Source organism: Lynx rufus, unplaced genomic scaffold (genome assembly GCF_022079265.1).
Source record: "Lynx rufus isolate CCGP_SWC_20201006 ecotype Redwood Valley unplaced genomic scaffold, mLynRuf1.p SCAF_2, whole genome shotgun sequence".
Lineage (NCBI taxonomy): Eukaryota > Metazoa > Chordata > Mammalia > Carnivora > Felidae > Lynx > Lynx rufus.
This window is the reverse complement of record NW_025814834.1, coordinates 63,643,795-63,660,629: the sequence shown is the minus strand read 5'-3', so window position 1 is coordinate 63,660,629 and position 16,835 is coordinate 63,643,795. Positions and strand designations below refer to the sequence as shown.

The 16,835-nt window shown below is 37.2% G+C and overlaps 1 protein-coding gene across 1 annotated transcript in view; it reads right to left on the bottom strand.

Annotated features, from left to right (window-relative positions):
* The window catches only part of LRP2 (LDL receptor related protein 2), a 198,290-nt gene that overhangs the window by 81,447 nt on the left and 100,008 nt on the right, over positions 1-16,835 (bottom strand). Inside the window, exons 25-33 of the mRNA XM_047084739.1 lie at positions 16,137-16,514; positions 13,947-14,195; positions 12,722-12,933; positions 11,705-11,889; positions 10,475-10,703; positions 9,270-9,447; positions 7,325-7,453; positions 1,578-1,744; positions 492-635 (exon numbers count right to left, since the gene is read on the bottom strand). Coding sequence (XP_046940695.1) covers positions 492-635; positions 1,578-1,744; positions 7,325-7,453; positions 9,270-9,447; positions 10,475-10,703; positions 11,705-11,889; positions 12,722-12,933; positions 13,947-14,195; positions 16,137-16,514 — 1,871 coding nt within the window. The remainder of the gene's footprint in view (positions 1-491; positions 636-1,577; positions 1,745-7,324; positions 7,454-9,269; positions 9,448-10,474; positions 10,704-11,704; positions 11,890-12,721; positions 12,934-13,946; positions 14,196-16,136; positions 16,515-16,835) is intronic.

Here is a 16,835-nt window from a genome sequence, read left to right as displayed (position 1 = left end):
GGAATTAGAATCAAGTTTCTACTTTCTGTTGCACTGTTAGAAAAACTGCATTGGAGCCATAGAAAGATTTCCATCTTAGAACAGAGGTAACCTATAAATTTGGTTTGGTACTGAAACAGCATTACAGACTTGATGAGGAAAGATAGGGAGGAAAATCTCCTGCCTACTATATTCCTTCCATACCTAATGCTGAATTCCTTTTTTAAACTATTTTTATATATTTTTATAAATTATCTAAAATCCTTTTATATGAACAAGTTAGTATTGATGCTTAGGAAGAAAACAAAATAGGGCAGTAGAAAGTTCCAATAATTTATTTCTAAAGTGGTTTTACTCCATCGCTTCTAATACTTTGATAGTTAATACCGATAGCTCCTCTCTTTTGCTTCTGCTTAAAAATAATTTCAAAATCAATGAAAGCATTTCCTGAGAATAGATTTTATATGCATCAAAAACCAGTGTTTGTGTAACTGGTATTATGGAATCATTACCTCAATTGACATTGTTCCAGGATTGGTGTAATATAAGTTTCTTGATATCCAATCTAAGGCCAGGCTCATGGAAGAACCCAACCTAGACAGAGAAACTAATACTGTCCTGTTGGTGCCATCTGTCTTCACTCTGTGAATTTCACCCTGGAAGGAAGGACAAGAAGAGGTGAGCTGGTTCAAAGGCCACAGCTTCCACATGGAAGCACAGCCACTGCTGGCTGCTATGTTTCTTGAACACTCCTCACACTTGGAGGAAAGGCAAAGGTTCAGCGCCATTGGGTGGGCTCGCTGCGTATAATACTATAACACCAGCAACACTTCAAAAATAATGATTTTTTCAGTGTGTCAGAGGACTCTGCAAGGCTTATCATTCGGGTTGCTTCTGATATTGGCTACAGAGATTTATTTCTTAACTACCACAGGCCATAGTCATAAAAATAACCCATCAAAGGTGAAAATCAGGTGGCCAGAAGCATATTTTACATAGAGGTGACAAGCAGAAAGATCTCCCTCTCTTCTTTATTTGTAATCTCTTTGCCCTTTCCCCCTCCTCACAGCTTTCTCCTCTAAAGGGTGAGCTCCAATAGAAAGGGAACTGAAGGAGGGCTCTTTTTATCCTGGAGGCAAAGATGCTGAGAAGATCCCAGCAAGCACATCAAATGCTCTCCTGGAATTCTTTCAGAGAACTATTGCTTTTTGTTTTGATTCATAATCATTTTAATATTCATCTAGTATCTTCTATTAGCTTAAAGCTCCTTAGGAGTAATCTTTGTTACTGATTCTTGGTGTGTATTCTACAGTTGGGAGTGGCTAGTTTGGCGCAGAGCAAAAGTAGACACTTAATAATTGCTTGCTGAATGAATAAATAACATCCAATAGGTTAAATGTGACTATTATCTGCTCTTTGCTCCAGGTCAGCTTCCTATTTACATCCTTCATTGATTCAAAAAAACTTAGCGGTAAATTAATTTATTTCTGGACCATTTCCCTTTTATCCACCCAGCAAAAGTTGGCTTATAAAAAGGCATTAGTGTAGGTAAGCTCTTTGAAACAAGTTATATACTTTGAATGTTATTCAAAACTTACTGGATTCTCAACCCAATAGATGAACTGCTCTGAGTCATCAAATTCAACATCATAACCGTTCATTATCCCTGCTATGGGAACCATAGCATCATTGCTCTTCACCTCAGGATTGAGGGAGATTCCAAAAATTATACTGTATCTCACAGTTATTAAGAAAGGTTGATCATCTGTGAAAATAGCAGATATCAGTCAAAATTATATCCTACTATTCCCAGACATTTAGAGTAATGGAAAGCAGTGGATTGTTACCATCTCATAGGATAAAACGCCATTGAAGCTTTGTAGCAAAAAATACCATACATGGTAGATGTTTCATCAGACAATCCAGGGCCTTTGATTGGGTTTCAGTGGGTTGCTAGGTCACCATACCTCCAACCATACATGCAACACTTCTGGACTTTCCCAACATAGATCAGTATTTACCTTGCTCTTCATGAATTCATTACTTACATGGATAAAGCATCCATGTGTGTTGAGCATCACATTCTACACATAGAGAAACCTCACTAATACTGAATTTAAAAAGTGAAAGAAAACATACAGACTATTCAATTTATTAGTCTTAAGTGTGCTCAAAAAATAAAAACACTATCACGTGTGGCTTGGTGTTTATTAGAGATTTTAATTACTAAATAAAATCCAATTTATAACCTCCCCAATTGCTGTTGCCCAATGGCTGTCTTTCACACTAGATTCTAACTCCCAAAAGGTAGTGACTATGTCTGATTTACTATTATGTCCCCAGAACCTCACATGTAATCGTTGCCAAATAAATATTTGCTAACTAAATGAATGACCACATAAATGAATAAATGGATGGATGCATAAGTGGAAGTGTAAATAGTGTCTTCTAAAGTTCTCAAAAGTATCTGTATTTTGCAACTTTAAACATCCTCAAAATATCAAACTAGCAATTCACTTAACCTCCTTAATAGATAAAAGGTCCTTTTTCTTTTCTTTTTCATGCTTTTTTTTTTTTCTAAGCAGGTTCCAAGGTTTATTTCAAGACAAAACCAACCACTGTGTAAACAGAATGCTTGCAGTAGAAACACCACACATCTTCAGCCCATAGGAAAGCACAAAGTCATACTAGAAGTTGTTTGGTGAGCCTCAAACATGGACTCTGGCCACTCAGGTTTGATAGACTGATGTCTTCTCTCAGATTGGAAACTTGCTGGCTAGGGACCAGAACTGATGACCAAGATTCCTCATCCCTTCCCAGTGCCAAAGACATGGATACACCCTGGCCATCTGTCTCTTCTTCTCTGGTCTAAAGGTCCTTTTTCAAAGATAATCTTTATCCTAGCTGTAGATGCTTTATCAAAAAAAAAAAAAAATTCAAAATGATGAAAGTCAAGAGTGACGTATTTATAATTCTCTCAGAAAAGGAAAACTGGGGGCACCTGGGTGGCTCAGTCGGTTAGGCGTCTGGCTTTGGCTCAGGTCATGATCTCATGGTTTGTGAGTTCGAGCCCCGCATCGGGCTCTGTGCTGACAGCTCGGAGCCTGGAGCCTGCTTCAGATTCTGTATCTCCCTCTCTCTCTGCCCCTCCCCCGCTCACGCTGTGTCTCTCTCTCTCTCTCTCTCTCTCTCTCTCAAAAATAAATAAACATTTAAAAAAATTTTTTTTAAATAAAAGGAAAACTGGAGTGTGAGTTTCATGTTATGAAGACATGTATATGACATATACCACATATTAAGCAAAATATAAAATGATTAATCATTGCATAATTTTCATCTGCTAAAAATGATGCTTTCATTATTTTGATAATCTGGAAAATTTTCCATCTTCAATGTGATTTTAAGTTTATTCTGAGAGAGAGACAGAGCAAGAGTGGGGGAGGGCAGAGAGAGAGGGAGAGAGAGGATCCCAAGCAGGCTCCTTGCTGTCAGCACTGAGGGCTCAGTCTCACGAACCGGGAGATCATGACCTGAGACAAAACTCAGTCAGATGCCCAACCAACTGAGCCACCCAGGTGCCCCTGGCTCTTAACTTATTTTAACATCTCATTAGCTTTTCCTTTTTCCTGGCATTTCAGTTACTAAAAATTACTTAGCATTTATAAACCTGGAATAAATTTAAAGTAAATACTGCAACTATTAATGTTTATATTTTACAAAGTCCTACAATATATAGCATTTTGTCTTTCCATTAAACCTGTGAAGTTGTTTTCAGCTGAGGCCAATGAAACTTGCAGGGGCTAGTGAGAGTGTAGGTTCACAAGCCCATTCTCTCTTAACTGCTCCATGTTGCCTCTCTTCTGAACAAATGAAAGAGCCATAATAATCGCCCCTATTTATTGAGAATATGGGCCATATAGTATGCACCAGATATTATTTCACTTAATTTATCTCCCTGAAGCCTCCAAACCCTGTTTGTTAGAGTGTTACCCACACCACCCACCCCCAACTTTCAAATGAGCACAAAGAAATTAAACAATTGTCAGGTCTTCAGACTCCAAAACTTATGTTCTTAATCACAAAAAGTGCAGACTGGGTACTAGTTATTGAATATCAAATTACCACTCAATTCATTTAATTTAACACGCAGTAATAAAATGTGTAAGCTATATTGGGGGTTTATATGTACCTTGAAATTATATTGAGATATTTAATTATTTATTGATTATATGTTGTAAGTGTTCATTGGTTCAGTAAAAACAAGAAGTATTCCCCAATTTCACAGTAGAGATTATAAATTTTACTTACTCAAAACCGAATACTGCTCTTTTTAATGTGTAATTTTCATTTTGCTTAATTGGAGGAATTCTCAACCAAAGCACCTAAAGAACTGCATTTCTCATCCATCGAACATGGGCTTTCTTGATTCTTCCCAGAAGCACTCCTCTCAAGCCCTACCCAGCTCTACTCCTTTGGCCACTATTCCTTTGTCAGGCTAAGTCTCAGGCTCTTGATCTGATCGCTGCTGGCATATTTCAGAAAATATATATACCACTTACCACTAGTGAACATTTATGGGCAATGAACCAGAGGGTGGGAGTCATTTAGTGCTGCACTGGCAGAAAGTGTGAGAGCCAAGGCGAAGGATGATACCAGAGAGAGTGCATGAAAAGTGTTCTGTGGGAAAGATAAAACGAGTGATTTGATGACACAATACAGCCATAAGGGAATAAATAGGCGGAAAACACAGGAATGAAGAAGGAGCAAGAAAGAATATCGGAGGGCTTTGTCATTCACTGAACATTTACTGAGTGCTACTGCGTGCAACGAGCAAATATCAATGAATCAGGTGGAGGCTTAATCATCAAGGAACTTGATTCTACAGAACTAGGCAAAGTATATGGATTCTGGATCATAATGGCCATGAAGGAATATGCACAAAAGTACCTGGGGTGGGATGGGAAGGAGTTCAGAAGGAGGTGATATTTAAGCCATCCTACCACAGTATGTCCTTTGAAATTAAAAATCATTACTTCATTTTTATTCTTTATGTCATGATCCCATTAACATTAGTACTAGCAGGGCAAGAAGTAAAGAGGAAGCAGTTGGTAATGGGAAATTTATGTTGTAATTGAACAGCAATGTTTACTACTTCCTAGCTAGGTTCCCCTTAACTCAGACGTTGCACTAAATGATCAGCGCCTCAACCTTTCTAACAGTGTGTGCAAGGAGTGTTTTCTTCTTATGTTGCACACAATCACTGAGACAGTTGTCTTGTGTCTCGCTCACACTGAGTCGGAAACTCATTTTGGATTGGAGGTTGTTTATTGTAGAGGACGCTGGGCGATGTTTCGGTTTGCTTTTGTTGTTGTTGTTTATTTGGTTTTGGCATTGTGGAGAACATATTTTTGAAAGAATAAAAAGCTATTTTATGCAGAGAAAGTTCTTGGCTTAAAATTTTATGTCACCTCATTAGGAAAAAATAGAAATATCTCATAATTCCCTTACCCAACTGTAACCACTATTGGTGCTTATGTGTGTTGTCTCCCAGATCTTTTTAATGCATATTTTTACACGGCCAGTGGTGAACAGCCTGCCTTTTCACTTAACCTCATCGTATGCACTTCCAGACATTTAGTAAACAATATTTTTAAAGCTATTTAGCCTGTAAATCAAGTCAAATGTTTTCATCTATAAATGTTAACAAGTCTTCTAAGCTTCTGATTGAAAAAAATGTGCCCCTCTTTTTCTTAGTTAACATATATTGGCATTCAGTTACCCAAGTGGTACTCAAAAATCAATTGAGCAATACTAAAAAAGTTCCACCTCAGTAAAGTCAGCCAATGGAAAACCCACTAGTGGAATTATTTGTGAAACAACAAAAGCTACTACTTAGATATCAATCACCATCAGATCGTTACATTGATTACACCAATCCCCAATGCACAGTTCAACAACCTTTGCATGGTGAAAGAATGCTTTGTATCCAAAATGTCTATAGCCTAGTTTAATCTCCTGCTGAAAGACTCTGAGGACACACTAAATTAAACAGTGTCAACAAGGATTAGGTGCATAATAAGTCTCTGAAGAAAAATGGCAAATGCCAATCCCTTTGTAAGCATTACCAATAATTAAAATCTGTCATCATGAAAGTATCATTGCAAAATATTATATCTTGATGGAATTCAATTTTCAGTAGGCCTACATTTGCAAAATCTGTAAACACCATTAATTTCCTGGATTCAGCAAAAATTTTCCACTTGAAAAATAACTTTCCCTCTAGATTAAGATTCTGTTTTCTTTTAGCTTAAGGATTTTTTATCATTAAATATTTAATTTTAACTTGTCTGCAACCATTTTTGTCAGGACCAAAACACATTCAAAAACTAAAGTCAAAGACCTTGAGTTTAGAATAACTCTCTAGATTTTTAAGCAAAGGTAAATGATTTTTAAAAATACTTTATTATTGGGGGCAACTGTGTGGCTCAGTCAATTCAATGTCCAACTCTTGATTTAGGCTCAGGTCATGATCTCGCAGTTTGTGGGTCCCAGCCCCGCATCAGGCTCTGCACTGACAGCACAAAGCCTGCTTGGGGTTCTCTCTCCCACTCTCCACCCACTCCCTGCTCACACTCTATCAAAAATAAGCAAACATTAAAAAGACTTTATTTTGTATCATGTACATACTCCAGCAGAAATCTCTTTTTTGGATTGACTGTATCTTTCCCTTTTGTTCTCACTCCCTAATAATACTAATAATAAGAAGAAGAATATCTCCATCAACCCAGTAAAGTATCTTGGATGAGACAAAGATTAAATTGCTCAAATAATCACTTAACAATCTTTCATACAAAGAAAACTTTCATTTTTAAAATACCAGATATTAAAGTTATTGCAGTTGGAGTCAGAAGGCCTATGCTAGAACACTCATCACTGACTATTAGTGACAACAATAAAAATGAGATAAGGAACCTGAGAGAAGGAAGCCATACACAAGTGTTAAGAATCCTTACTTCCTAAGTGCAGAATTTGGAGCTTCCCATTATCACTGCTTGTCTAGCTGTAACCAGGTAAAAGAAAACGTGAGCTTAAGGATTGTTGAGTCATATCCACACATAATATGAGCTTTATATACAGAAACTATTACAACTGAGGTGTTCAATTAAATCACCCCACATGGCATGCGTACTCCAAGGGAACACAGTACACGTCCCACATGGCATGCGTACTCCAAAGACTTGCTGAATCAAAGGGAACACAGCACACGTTCTGTTAGCAAGTGGCTTAGAGCTCACACTGCTCTGCTAAACTAAGGCAGCCTCCACACTTAAAGGGCATACGGTACCTCTCAAGCAAGTCACAGAATCGTAAGAAAGACTCCATCCTGAAGGACAAGCACAAGAATAAAGGTGCGGCGTCTGTGAGGAAAGCAAGCATAGATGGCTGCAGGAGGAAGAAGCACATGAATTTTCACCTGTAATGGAAAAAGAAGAGAAGAAAACATTGGCGAATGGAAAACCTCCCACATTAAAGTGCACAAAGTGAATTAATAAAGAAAATGTAGTAAAATGTAGTGCACACACACACACACACACACACACACACGTGCCATATCATTCAGCCGTAAAAAAGAAAATCTTGCCATTTGCAATCAGCATAAACTAAGTGAAATAAATCAAAGAGAGAAAGACAATATACTTGTCTATACTATAGTATACTATATGATATACAATATGATATAACTTATGCTATAAGTTATATAACTTATAAATACTATGTGCTATAACTTATACGTGACATCTAAGAAAAACCAAATTCATATGGAGAACAGATTGGCAGTTGCCAGATGCATGGAGTAGGTAGTGCACAAAATGGGTGAAAGTGGTCAAAAGGTATAAACTTCCAATTACAAGATAAATAAGTCCTGGGATGTTATGTGCAGCATTATGACTACCATTAACAGTATTGTATTATACATTTGAAAGTAGCTGACAGAGTAGATATTAAAAGTTCTCATCACACACACACACACACACATTATAATTATGTATAATGGTGGATATTCACTAATCTTATTGTCATTATCATTTCATAATATATACATTTATCAAATCATTGTTGTGCACCTAAAAATATAATATTATATGTCAAATTTATCTCAATGTAAGTAAATAAATAAATTTTTAAGTATGCACATAGTCATGCTGTTATTGTCCCCCTGGAGGCCCCCAGCAGAGACTCAAATAGATTAAGTTACCTATGTTGGTTTGGTTTTTTCCTAAATTACTTTACCCTTCCCCGGCATCATGCTTTCAACACAAAACTCATAAGAGAAATAAGAGAGAGAAATGACTTGCCCAAGGTCATAGGTCAATCCTATCTATAACCAGCTTATGAACAAATAGCTACTGAGTAACCCAAAGCTCAGTAATAGAAATACGATGCCAAATAACATGTGTCTCCTTGCCTAAGCTAAAAGATCTTTTTACATTAAATGAAATCAATGTGCATTTTCCCTTTGTGACCTTGAAATTTATCCACTATTGTCCAAATTTTGGTTAGATAGTAATCTTTTATCTTTCTATTGATTGTATCTTTGTGCATCTCTGCTTTTTAAAATAAGGGAACCTATGTGCACCCCAGGCTCACAGGATTTCCTCTAGATCTTATACATTCTTATTATATATATTGCATTAGATTCATTAATCTATTCATTCACTCAAAAAACATTCACTGTGCTCTAAGCACTATTCTAAGCACTGAGAATACTATAAACATGGGAGCAGATATTCTAAAAAAGGGAGATAGAACTAAACTACCAATGCCAAATTTTTAAATCATCTAGCCACACACACATCTAGGATGTGTGGCGTATATCACATCTACATCTAGGATGACTTGGGATAGCTACACCTACAGGGCACTGGCGCCATAATAAACGAGTCCTAAGAATAAGCTCCTTTAGATCACAGAAGGGTAGCAATAAAAGGATCTAAGGGACTATCTGGTCTATGCAGTATTTGTCAGCCGAGGAAACAGGGATTTAGAAATTGTCACAGAGACAGTAGCCAATTGGGGAATAAAATGACACAGTTTAGGTCTGTTGTTGTTACATACAAGTTTTTAGTTTACCATGATAAATAAAAGTAATGAAAATGTTAGGACTGCGGTGGTTAGTAAAGAAGGGAGTATATTGCCCAAACAAATAGGTCTACAACATTGTACACTTAGCATTCTCAGAATAAGTGCTTTCCAAGCTATTCCCAGGCAAGTGTCTCTATATCACTTACTATTAGGTTGTTTCACAGGATGAACTGCAACAACCCCCAGGGGCTGCTGAATATTACGAATTATGACTGACTGGTTTCCACCATGCCACTTATTGGCTTGCAAAACCTGATAAGTAGAGCGGTCAGTCCAGTACACAGAGTCTTCAAAGATAGTTAGGGCATAGGGATGTCGCAGAATCTGTGAAGTGAAGAGAAAAGATGAGACTTTGCCAACAAGTACAAACCAAGGCAAAAAATGTAGAAAAGGATATCGTTTAGCATTTAATCATTTAAGACATAGGGAAGTCGTTCAGGAGACAGACAAAAAATACACTGCTTGACCTATAATTATCCCACTATAGCACTCAAGGTACTTTCACATTTTTGTCGCTTTCACGTTGAGAAAGCACTGTCACATTGTGTCGCTCAGTCTTCATTTTTTCTCTGGTCATTACACTGGGCATCCATTTTACAAATGAAAGCAAAACTGAAGGGCAGAAAGTAAGGTGACTTATCTGTATCCCCTACTCCCAAGCCTTAGCCCCCTCCCCTGTTATCACCACTCGTTATCCAGTGCTATTTCTGCCACTACAGATTCACATAAATCTGACCGAGCCTACTTGCATGCTTCCTGAAGGGAGGGAGGCCCTGCCAGGGCCCCTTAAAGCCACAGAACTATCACCAATGGCAATTTTAAATAATGGCTCTTTGCTAAAATATATATTTCCTATATCTTCCCATTCAAATTGTGAAAATAAATTCACCATAATTTTCTGAATAAAAGTTGATTAATGTACAGAATTGTTGAATCAGTATGTTGTACACCCAAAACTAATATAGCATTGTATATCAATTATACTGAAATTAAAAAATACAAAATATACAACAGGCTATGATTTAACTGAGAAAGCTAAATATAAATTATTAATTTTTGCTTAACGCACTTTTTTAAAGTGTAGAAGCAACAGATTAGCCTCTACAGATCAACTTAATCACACAAATCGTTCCCAGACATGGCACAATCTGACCATGAACTAGAATAAAAATATTTATTTTCTGTTAGTAAGGAAAGATGGATTGGCCCTCACTCCTGTTGATATTTCCTGGATTGACCTTGTAATGTCTAAGATACAAAAATTAATCTCTTAGTTCTCTTGTTAACTCTATTTGCTTTCTACTAAGCCGCTATTGTGGGTTCAGCGTGGTCTTCCTCAAAACCAACTTACCAAATCACTGGCTATCACCTGCCTCCGATGCTGTCCATTATAATCACAGAAGTCTATGTAGTCAAGATAGGAATCTATGAAATAGAGCAGTCTGTTGGGGTAGTCAATAGTTATGCCACTGGGCCAGAAAATCTTGTCCTGAACAATGACAGTGCGCAGACTGCCATCCATGCTAGCTCGTTCAATACGAGGGTGATGGCCCCAGTCAGACCAGAACATCAAATGGTCACTGTGGAAAGAAATCAGTTACCAGTCAGAAAGGATATATTTCAATAGGGAAAGTAACTGCCATTTTAAGTAATACAACATCATCTTTATGTTCTGCTTAAAGTAAATCATCTCTAATTCAGAACATCTATGTAGAGTTTATCATTTCCTCTGAGTGTCACAAAGTAAAACTGTAATCATAATACAATCATAAGCCATCTGGGTGTTTCTAAAATGTTCATAAAACATGCAGTACATAATGACAATGAAAGTCTCAATGCCTATTCATGTTTCTGTACAATCCACAAATAGTTGATCTAGAAAAATCCATCTGGCCTTGTTTATCTACCCTGTCATTTTTTAAGATAAGAGTCAATTTATTCATCATCAGAGATTCATCATAAATTTCACTGGTGTGTATTACTTTATAATATCTAGGAAATCTATATTGCATCAAACATAATTTGTCTAACTCACGATCTTACAGAGAAGAACTGAAGTTAGAGAATTTTAAGTAAATTCGAGGAAAGAAGCCATCAAAGGTTTCTAAGCACATGGGAGAATTTCTTCTTCCCGTTACAACCAGCGGGCAAAACTTTTCTTCCTTCCATGACATAAAACGGAGTTCTAATAAACATGAAATTGAAGCAGGAAAATCTTGCCTTTTTGGTTGTATAACCATGTTACAGCAAACTGGCCCGTCTATGGAATACCACTGAATGCATTCATTAGAGACCTAATTATATAATTCTATGACAATGAATTCAATAATTGTGTTACCAAGCTAATAAATCAATGTGTTCTTTAATTGAACAACGAATGGCTCTTATGTACTTTATGAAGAAGAGTATACAGATAAAGGAAGGGTACCAATAACTACTTGGATGGTTACCATATCTATAGAAATGTTTAAACAAGGTTTCATTTAAAATCTTAAGATACACGTATAGGCCATATCATGCTATTATTGTTTTTCCCTTATAACCATTTCAAGGCGGTATCATTTAAAAAAAAAAATCTTACCTAATTCTGGGATCTAATGCTAGTCCCCTTGGATTTGATACATTATGACTAATCAGCACAGTCCTGTGAGTCCCATCCAGTTTAGATACTTCAATTGTTTCCAGAGCATAGTCTGTCCAGTAAAGATTGCGACCTACCCAATCTACCACCATACTTTCAGTCATGGTGACACCACTGTTAAGTAGCTAAAGAAAAAAGGTGAATTAAGAGTGAATTCTACGGAGAATGAATAAATTGAAATTATGTAAATAATTATATGAATAGATTGAAGTTCTATGAAAATCTAGAATAAGGCAACTAAACTTGTCCTAGGATTGCTTGTAAGGATTAGAAAATGTTGTCTTCCATGTAGCTAACCACCAAATCAACAGTACGGCATTCCACGAAAAATATACTACATTTTGTAGAATTGAATACTCTGGGATAACTCTACCGTTGGGTGAGTGTGTACTTTCATTTGGTTTCAAAGCTTTTGCATTTAAACAAAAGCTCTATCCATTCGCTAAATTGGCAACACTATGAAACTTTATAACGTTCACATGCCAAAATAATATCTTTATTGATTAAATGCCAACAATTACAAAATAAAGTCCTAAGGGGCAGAGGAAACATAACCATCAAGGGTCGAGAAACTGAAACTGTGGGAGATGGATTGAAAAATATAACTAAATTAAAGCTAAAGAAAAGCAACCCCTTAACTACCCTGCATTTTCCTCTGCTCTCATCCACTAGGGAAAAAAAAAAATTACAAAAGCTATGTCAGAGAGTTTCTGAAGTCTCTGCGTCATGTGACCTGGAATTTAGAATCATGGATCCACCTTCAGACGTCACATTCTTTTCTAAAACACGCATATACTGGGAGTTATGAATGCCCAGGCCCCTTGGGTGCAATGTGGCCCAAAAGGAAAAATGAGAGCTACCCAGGATGAGGTAGGACCTGTTCTCACTGATGAGTAAGAGTAATAATCCCAAGACAGGGGGACTAGTGAGGCCATAGATCAGTAGAAATGTACTTACTACTCTTCTATCTGTTCCGTTTAGAAACGCACTCCAGATTGTACCCTGACCTCCATCAGACCAAAAGACACGGCTACTGATTGAATCAAAATCAATAGCTACAATGTGAGAACCATTCCGGACAACTGAATAGATATTGTGAACCTGGGAGGTGATATTGTCAGCAACAATTTGGTTCCGACTTGCCACAAGTAGCAACAGACTTTCGGATGCTATCCAAGAAGAAAATGCAAAAATGTCAATGAATCAGGGAGAAACCACAATTAAATTAAAACATCTCTTAAATATTTGATGCAATACTGTTGATAACAGAAGGAAGATATAATTCCAAACTATCGTAATAGGGAAAGCAAATTCCTAAAAAAAATAATTTAATCACTTCATTCTTTATCTTGATAGTTAGCTCATTTTCATGAGTATTTAAAACCAGCTTTTTCCAAAATATCTTTTTTCCTTGAGTTATACCCCAGTGTTTGCCTAAATATCAATCTGGAGCAAACTACACTTGCATTGTTCCAGTTACTATTTGTTACTTTTGCAGTTACTTTTGAATTTTATCTTCCTTCCTAGAATGTGGGCTTCCTGATAATTCTTCCTGATAAGAATTGTGTCTTAAATATTTTTGTTTTGCCTGAGGCACTGAGCTGTGGCAGAGACTTTTAATTATCTCTCAATATCTCTTCACTTCCTTTTTAGTAATAAATCATACCAAGTTTTAGCATGGTGCACAGCCTTCCCCCGCCCCTGGACTGTCTACCATTCAGCCTCCTACTTGAAAAAGAAACTATTATGATAACCTTCTTTATTTGGTCATTTTTTTAGGTGAACCATCCAAATCAATATCCTAATAGCTAGTATAATCACTTTCACATAGTAGAAACTGAATTAATATTGGTTGAATTGAATCAACTAAGCATTATATATAAAATGCTTAAATATGATATAGAAATAATTTTTAAATAATATAAAAGCCACTGATACTTTAAATAACATAAAAATCATCTACCTATTTATATTTTACTCTCTATTTTCCAAAATACCCCAAGATCTTTATCATTCTTAACTTATTTAATCCGCACAATAAACTGTGGGTTAAGGAGTTACATAACCCATCCAGGATTCAACTCCAACACTGTCAAATGCCTGCATGCAACATTTGATCTTAAACTCTGGAGTGTGCTGTTATTCTGGCTGGAGGTAGTTCACTTTCAAGTTCAGTTATTACCTGTAACTTTGCAAGTCCTTCCGTTAGTGTCTAACGTGTATTCTTGATCACACCAGCACCGGAAGGAACCTCTCATATTGTAACAATGCTGGCTACAAAAGCCTGGGACATCACATTCATAGATGTCTTCACAGGTCTTAGAGTCATTGGCAAGCAGGTAACCTGATGGGCACACGCATTGAGCTCCATAGGGCCCCTGAACACATTGGTGAGTGCAACCACCATTGGAATCTGAGCAGCTGTCCTGGTCTAGAATAAAGAAAGAGAAATCACAAAGGAAAAAAGTCAGGAATCTTTGCTTTTTTTTTGTCCCACCCTGTTGTAATATTTATCATACGGTCTCATGCCACCTTCATCGTAATACCTGGGTAAGAGCTAAGAGCAGCTATTCACTTGGATGAGCTCCACAGGCTAGTCAGTGTCTGCTCTAATTTCCTTAAGGATTTACTCTCCTCCACAATCACTGTACTTAAACCACTTTTTTTTACTACCACTTCTATTATAATTCCATTTAGTGCAATGAGAGAAACTTAGGGAAATACTGTCGACATCAAAAAACACAATTGTCATTGAGAAAGCATGAAAAGAGACCTAAATTACTTCCTGCTTGCTTTCTGACATTCTTCTACCTATACAGAAATGAAAGATGAGACATTCAAAAGCAAGGCTGGAAGGTCTATGAAAGGGAATAAATGGAAAGGGAAAGGAAATAAGAACATTAGAGGGCACAGATCCACCAACATGCTATCACTCCTTCCTTTCAGGGCCACAGCAGCAATGCCTGAAGCCACCCAAAGTTGGTTCACATGGCTGGTATGCAAATGCCTCTACTTCCATGTGTACTCTAACTTATTTTTAAGAGACGTGACAGGAAACATGCTCCAGAGAGGGAAGTAAGTCAAAATTACTAGAATATTTTCAGCACAAACACAATCCATATAATATCATAAGAATCTAAAATATTTTGCAATCATACCTGGCTGGGGTTCATCTGAGAGTGAGCATTGATTAAAGAGGAAAGAAAGAAAGGACAGCAATTAGGATTACATGCCAATCACAGGATTTTAATCACAGCAAACACAAATCCCCGGACTTCATTTGCTTTGTGGCAAGTTCTGATTGAAATTAGAAAATATTAAAGTTAGAAAAACTTAGGACCACAATCCAAAACAAAAATTAATTTGACACTCTGACTATAGGAGACTATAGATGCTGGAGAGGATGTGGAGAAACGGGAACCCTCTTGCACTGTTGGTGGGAATGCAAATTGGTGCAGCCGCTCTGGAAAGCAGTGTGGAGGTTCCTCAGAAAATTAAAAATAGACCTACCCTATGACCCAGCAATAGCACTGCTAGGAATTTATCCAAGGGATACAGGAGTACTGATGCATAGGGGCACTTGTACCCCAATGTTCATAGCAGCACTCTCAACAATAGCCAAATTATGGAAAGAGCCTAAATGTCCATCAACTGATGAATGGATAAAGAAATTGTGGTATATATACACAATGGAATACTATGTGGCAATGAGAAAAAATGAAATATGGCCTTTTGTAGCAACGTGGATGGAACTGGAGAGTGTAATGCTAAGTGAAATAAGCCATACAGAGAAAGACAGATACCATATGGTTTCACTCTTATGTGGATCCTGAGAAACTTAACAGGAACCCATGGGGGAGGGGAAGGAAAAAAAAAAAAAAAAAGAGGTTAGAGTGGGAGAGAGCCAAAGCATAAGAGACTGTTAAAAACTGAGAACAAACTGAGGGTTGATGGGGGGTGGGAGGGAGGGGAAGGTGGGTGATGGGTATTGAGGAGGGCACCTTTTGGGATGAGCACTGGGTGTTGTATGGAAACCAATTTGTCAATAAATTTCATATATATAAAAAAATAAAAAATAAAAAATAAATTAATTAATTAATTAATTAATTTGACAATCTAATGGCCTCATTTAGTCCCATTTTTCTAAAAAAGAAGTAAAAACACAGAACCAAGTGCAAAGGATTTAATGAGAAATATCATCCAGTGGTGATTTATTTGAAGTCCATGATGCTTATCCCTACACAGATTTGAATTCATAGAGGAACTGAAATCCCTTCCTTAAAGCTGCATGGGGACTCTGACAATGGTGATGCACAGAAGGCCACTGCTCAGAATGAATTTATGGCCATTAAACTGTGGTCAGGAAACTTACTGCAAAGTGGGGATTCATCTGTCCCATTGGGGCAGTCAGAGATGCCATCACACACTGCACTCAGATTCACACAGATGCTATGGCCAGGGCACTGCCATTGCCAACTGGGACAGTGATAGGCCTGAGTAGGGCAGTCCTTCTCATCACTCATATCCCTGCAGTCATTGTCCCCATCACAGAGCCAATCTCTGTAGATGCAGTTTCCATTATCACACAGGAAGTGAGTTGAAGGGCAGGTCTTGGGGGCACAGCCGTGATGCTCATCAGATCCAAAGATGCAGTCTGGGTGCCCATCACACTCCCAGCTCTTCGGGATGCAGACACCATCTGCTTGGCACTGAAATTCATCTGGGTGGCACATCCCAGGAGGCCTAGTTGCTAAGATAAATGCATGGGAGAGATGAGCTTATGAAGGTAATTCATAATCCTTTTTATATAATTCCTAGATTAAGAAGAAATGATTTTGGATCAATGGTGGGTTTCTGATAATGACTATAACAAATTTAATATTAAAATCTAGAACGATATAGGGTTCTCAGACATTGCAGTGCACAAAAATTTTTCTACAAGTCCGATTTGTCCCTGAATCAAAAGAAAATCGTTTCATGTGTTTTTGACGTTCGTTCAATTACAGGTTAATAATAAAATTCATCTTCTTCTTTATTAAATAATCACCAGTTCACTTCAATAGAATTCAAA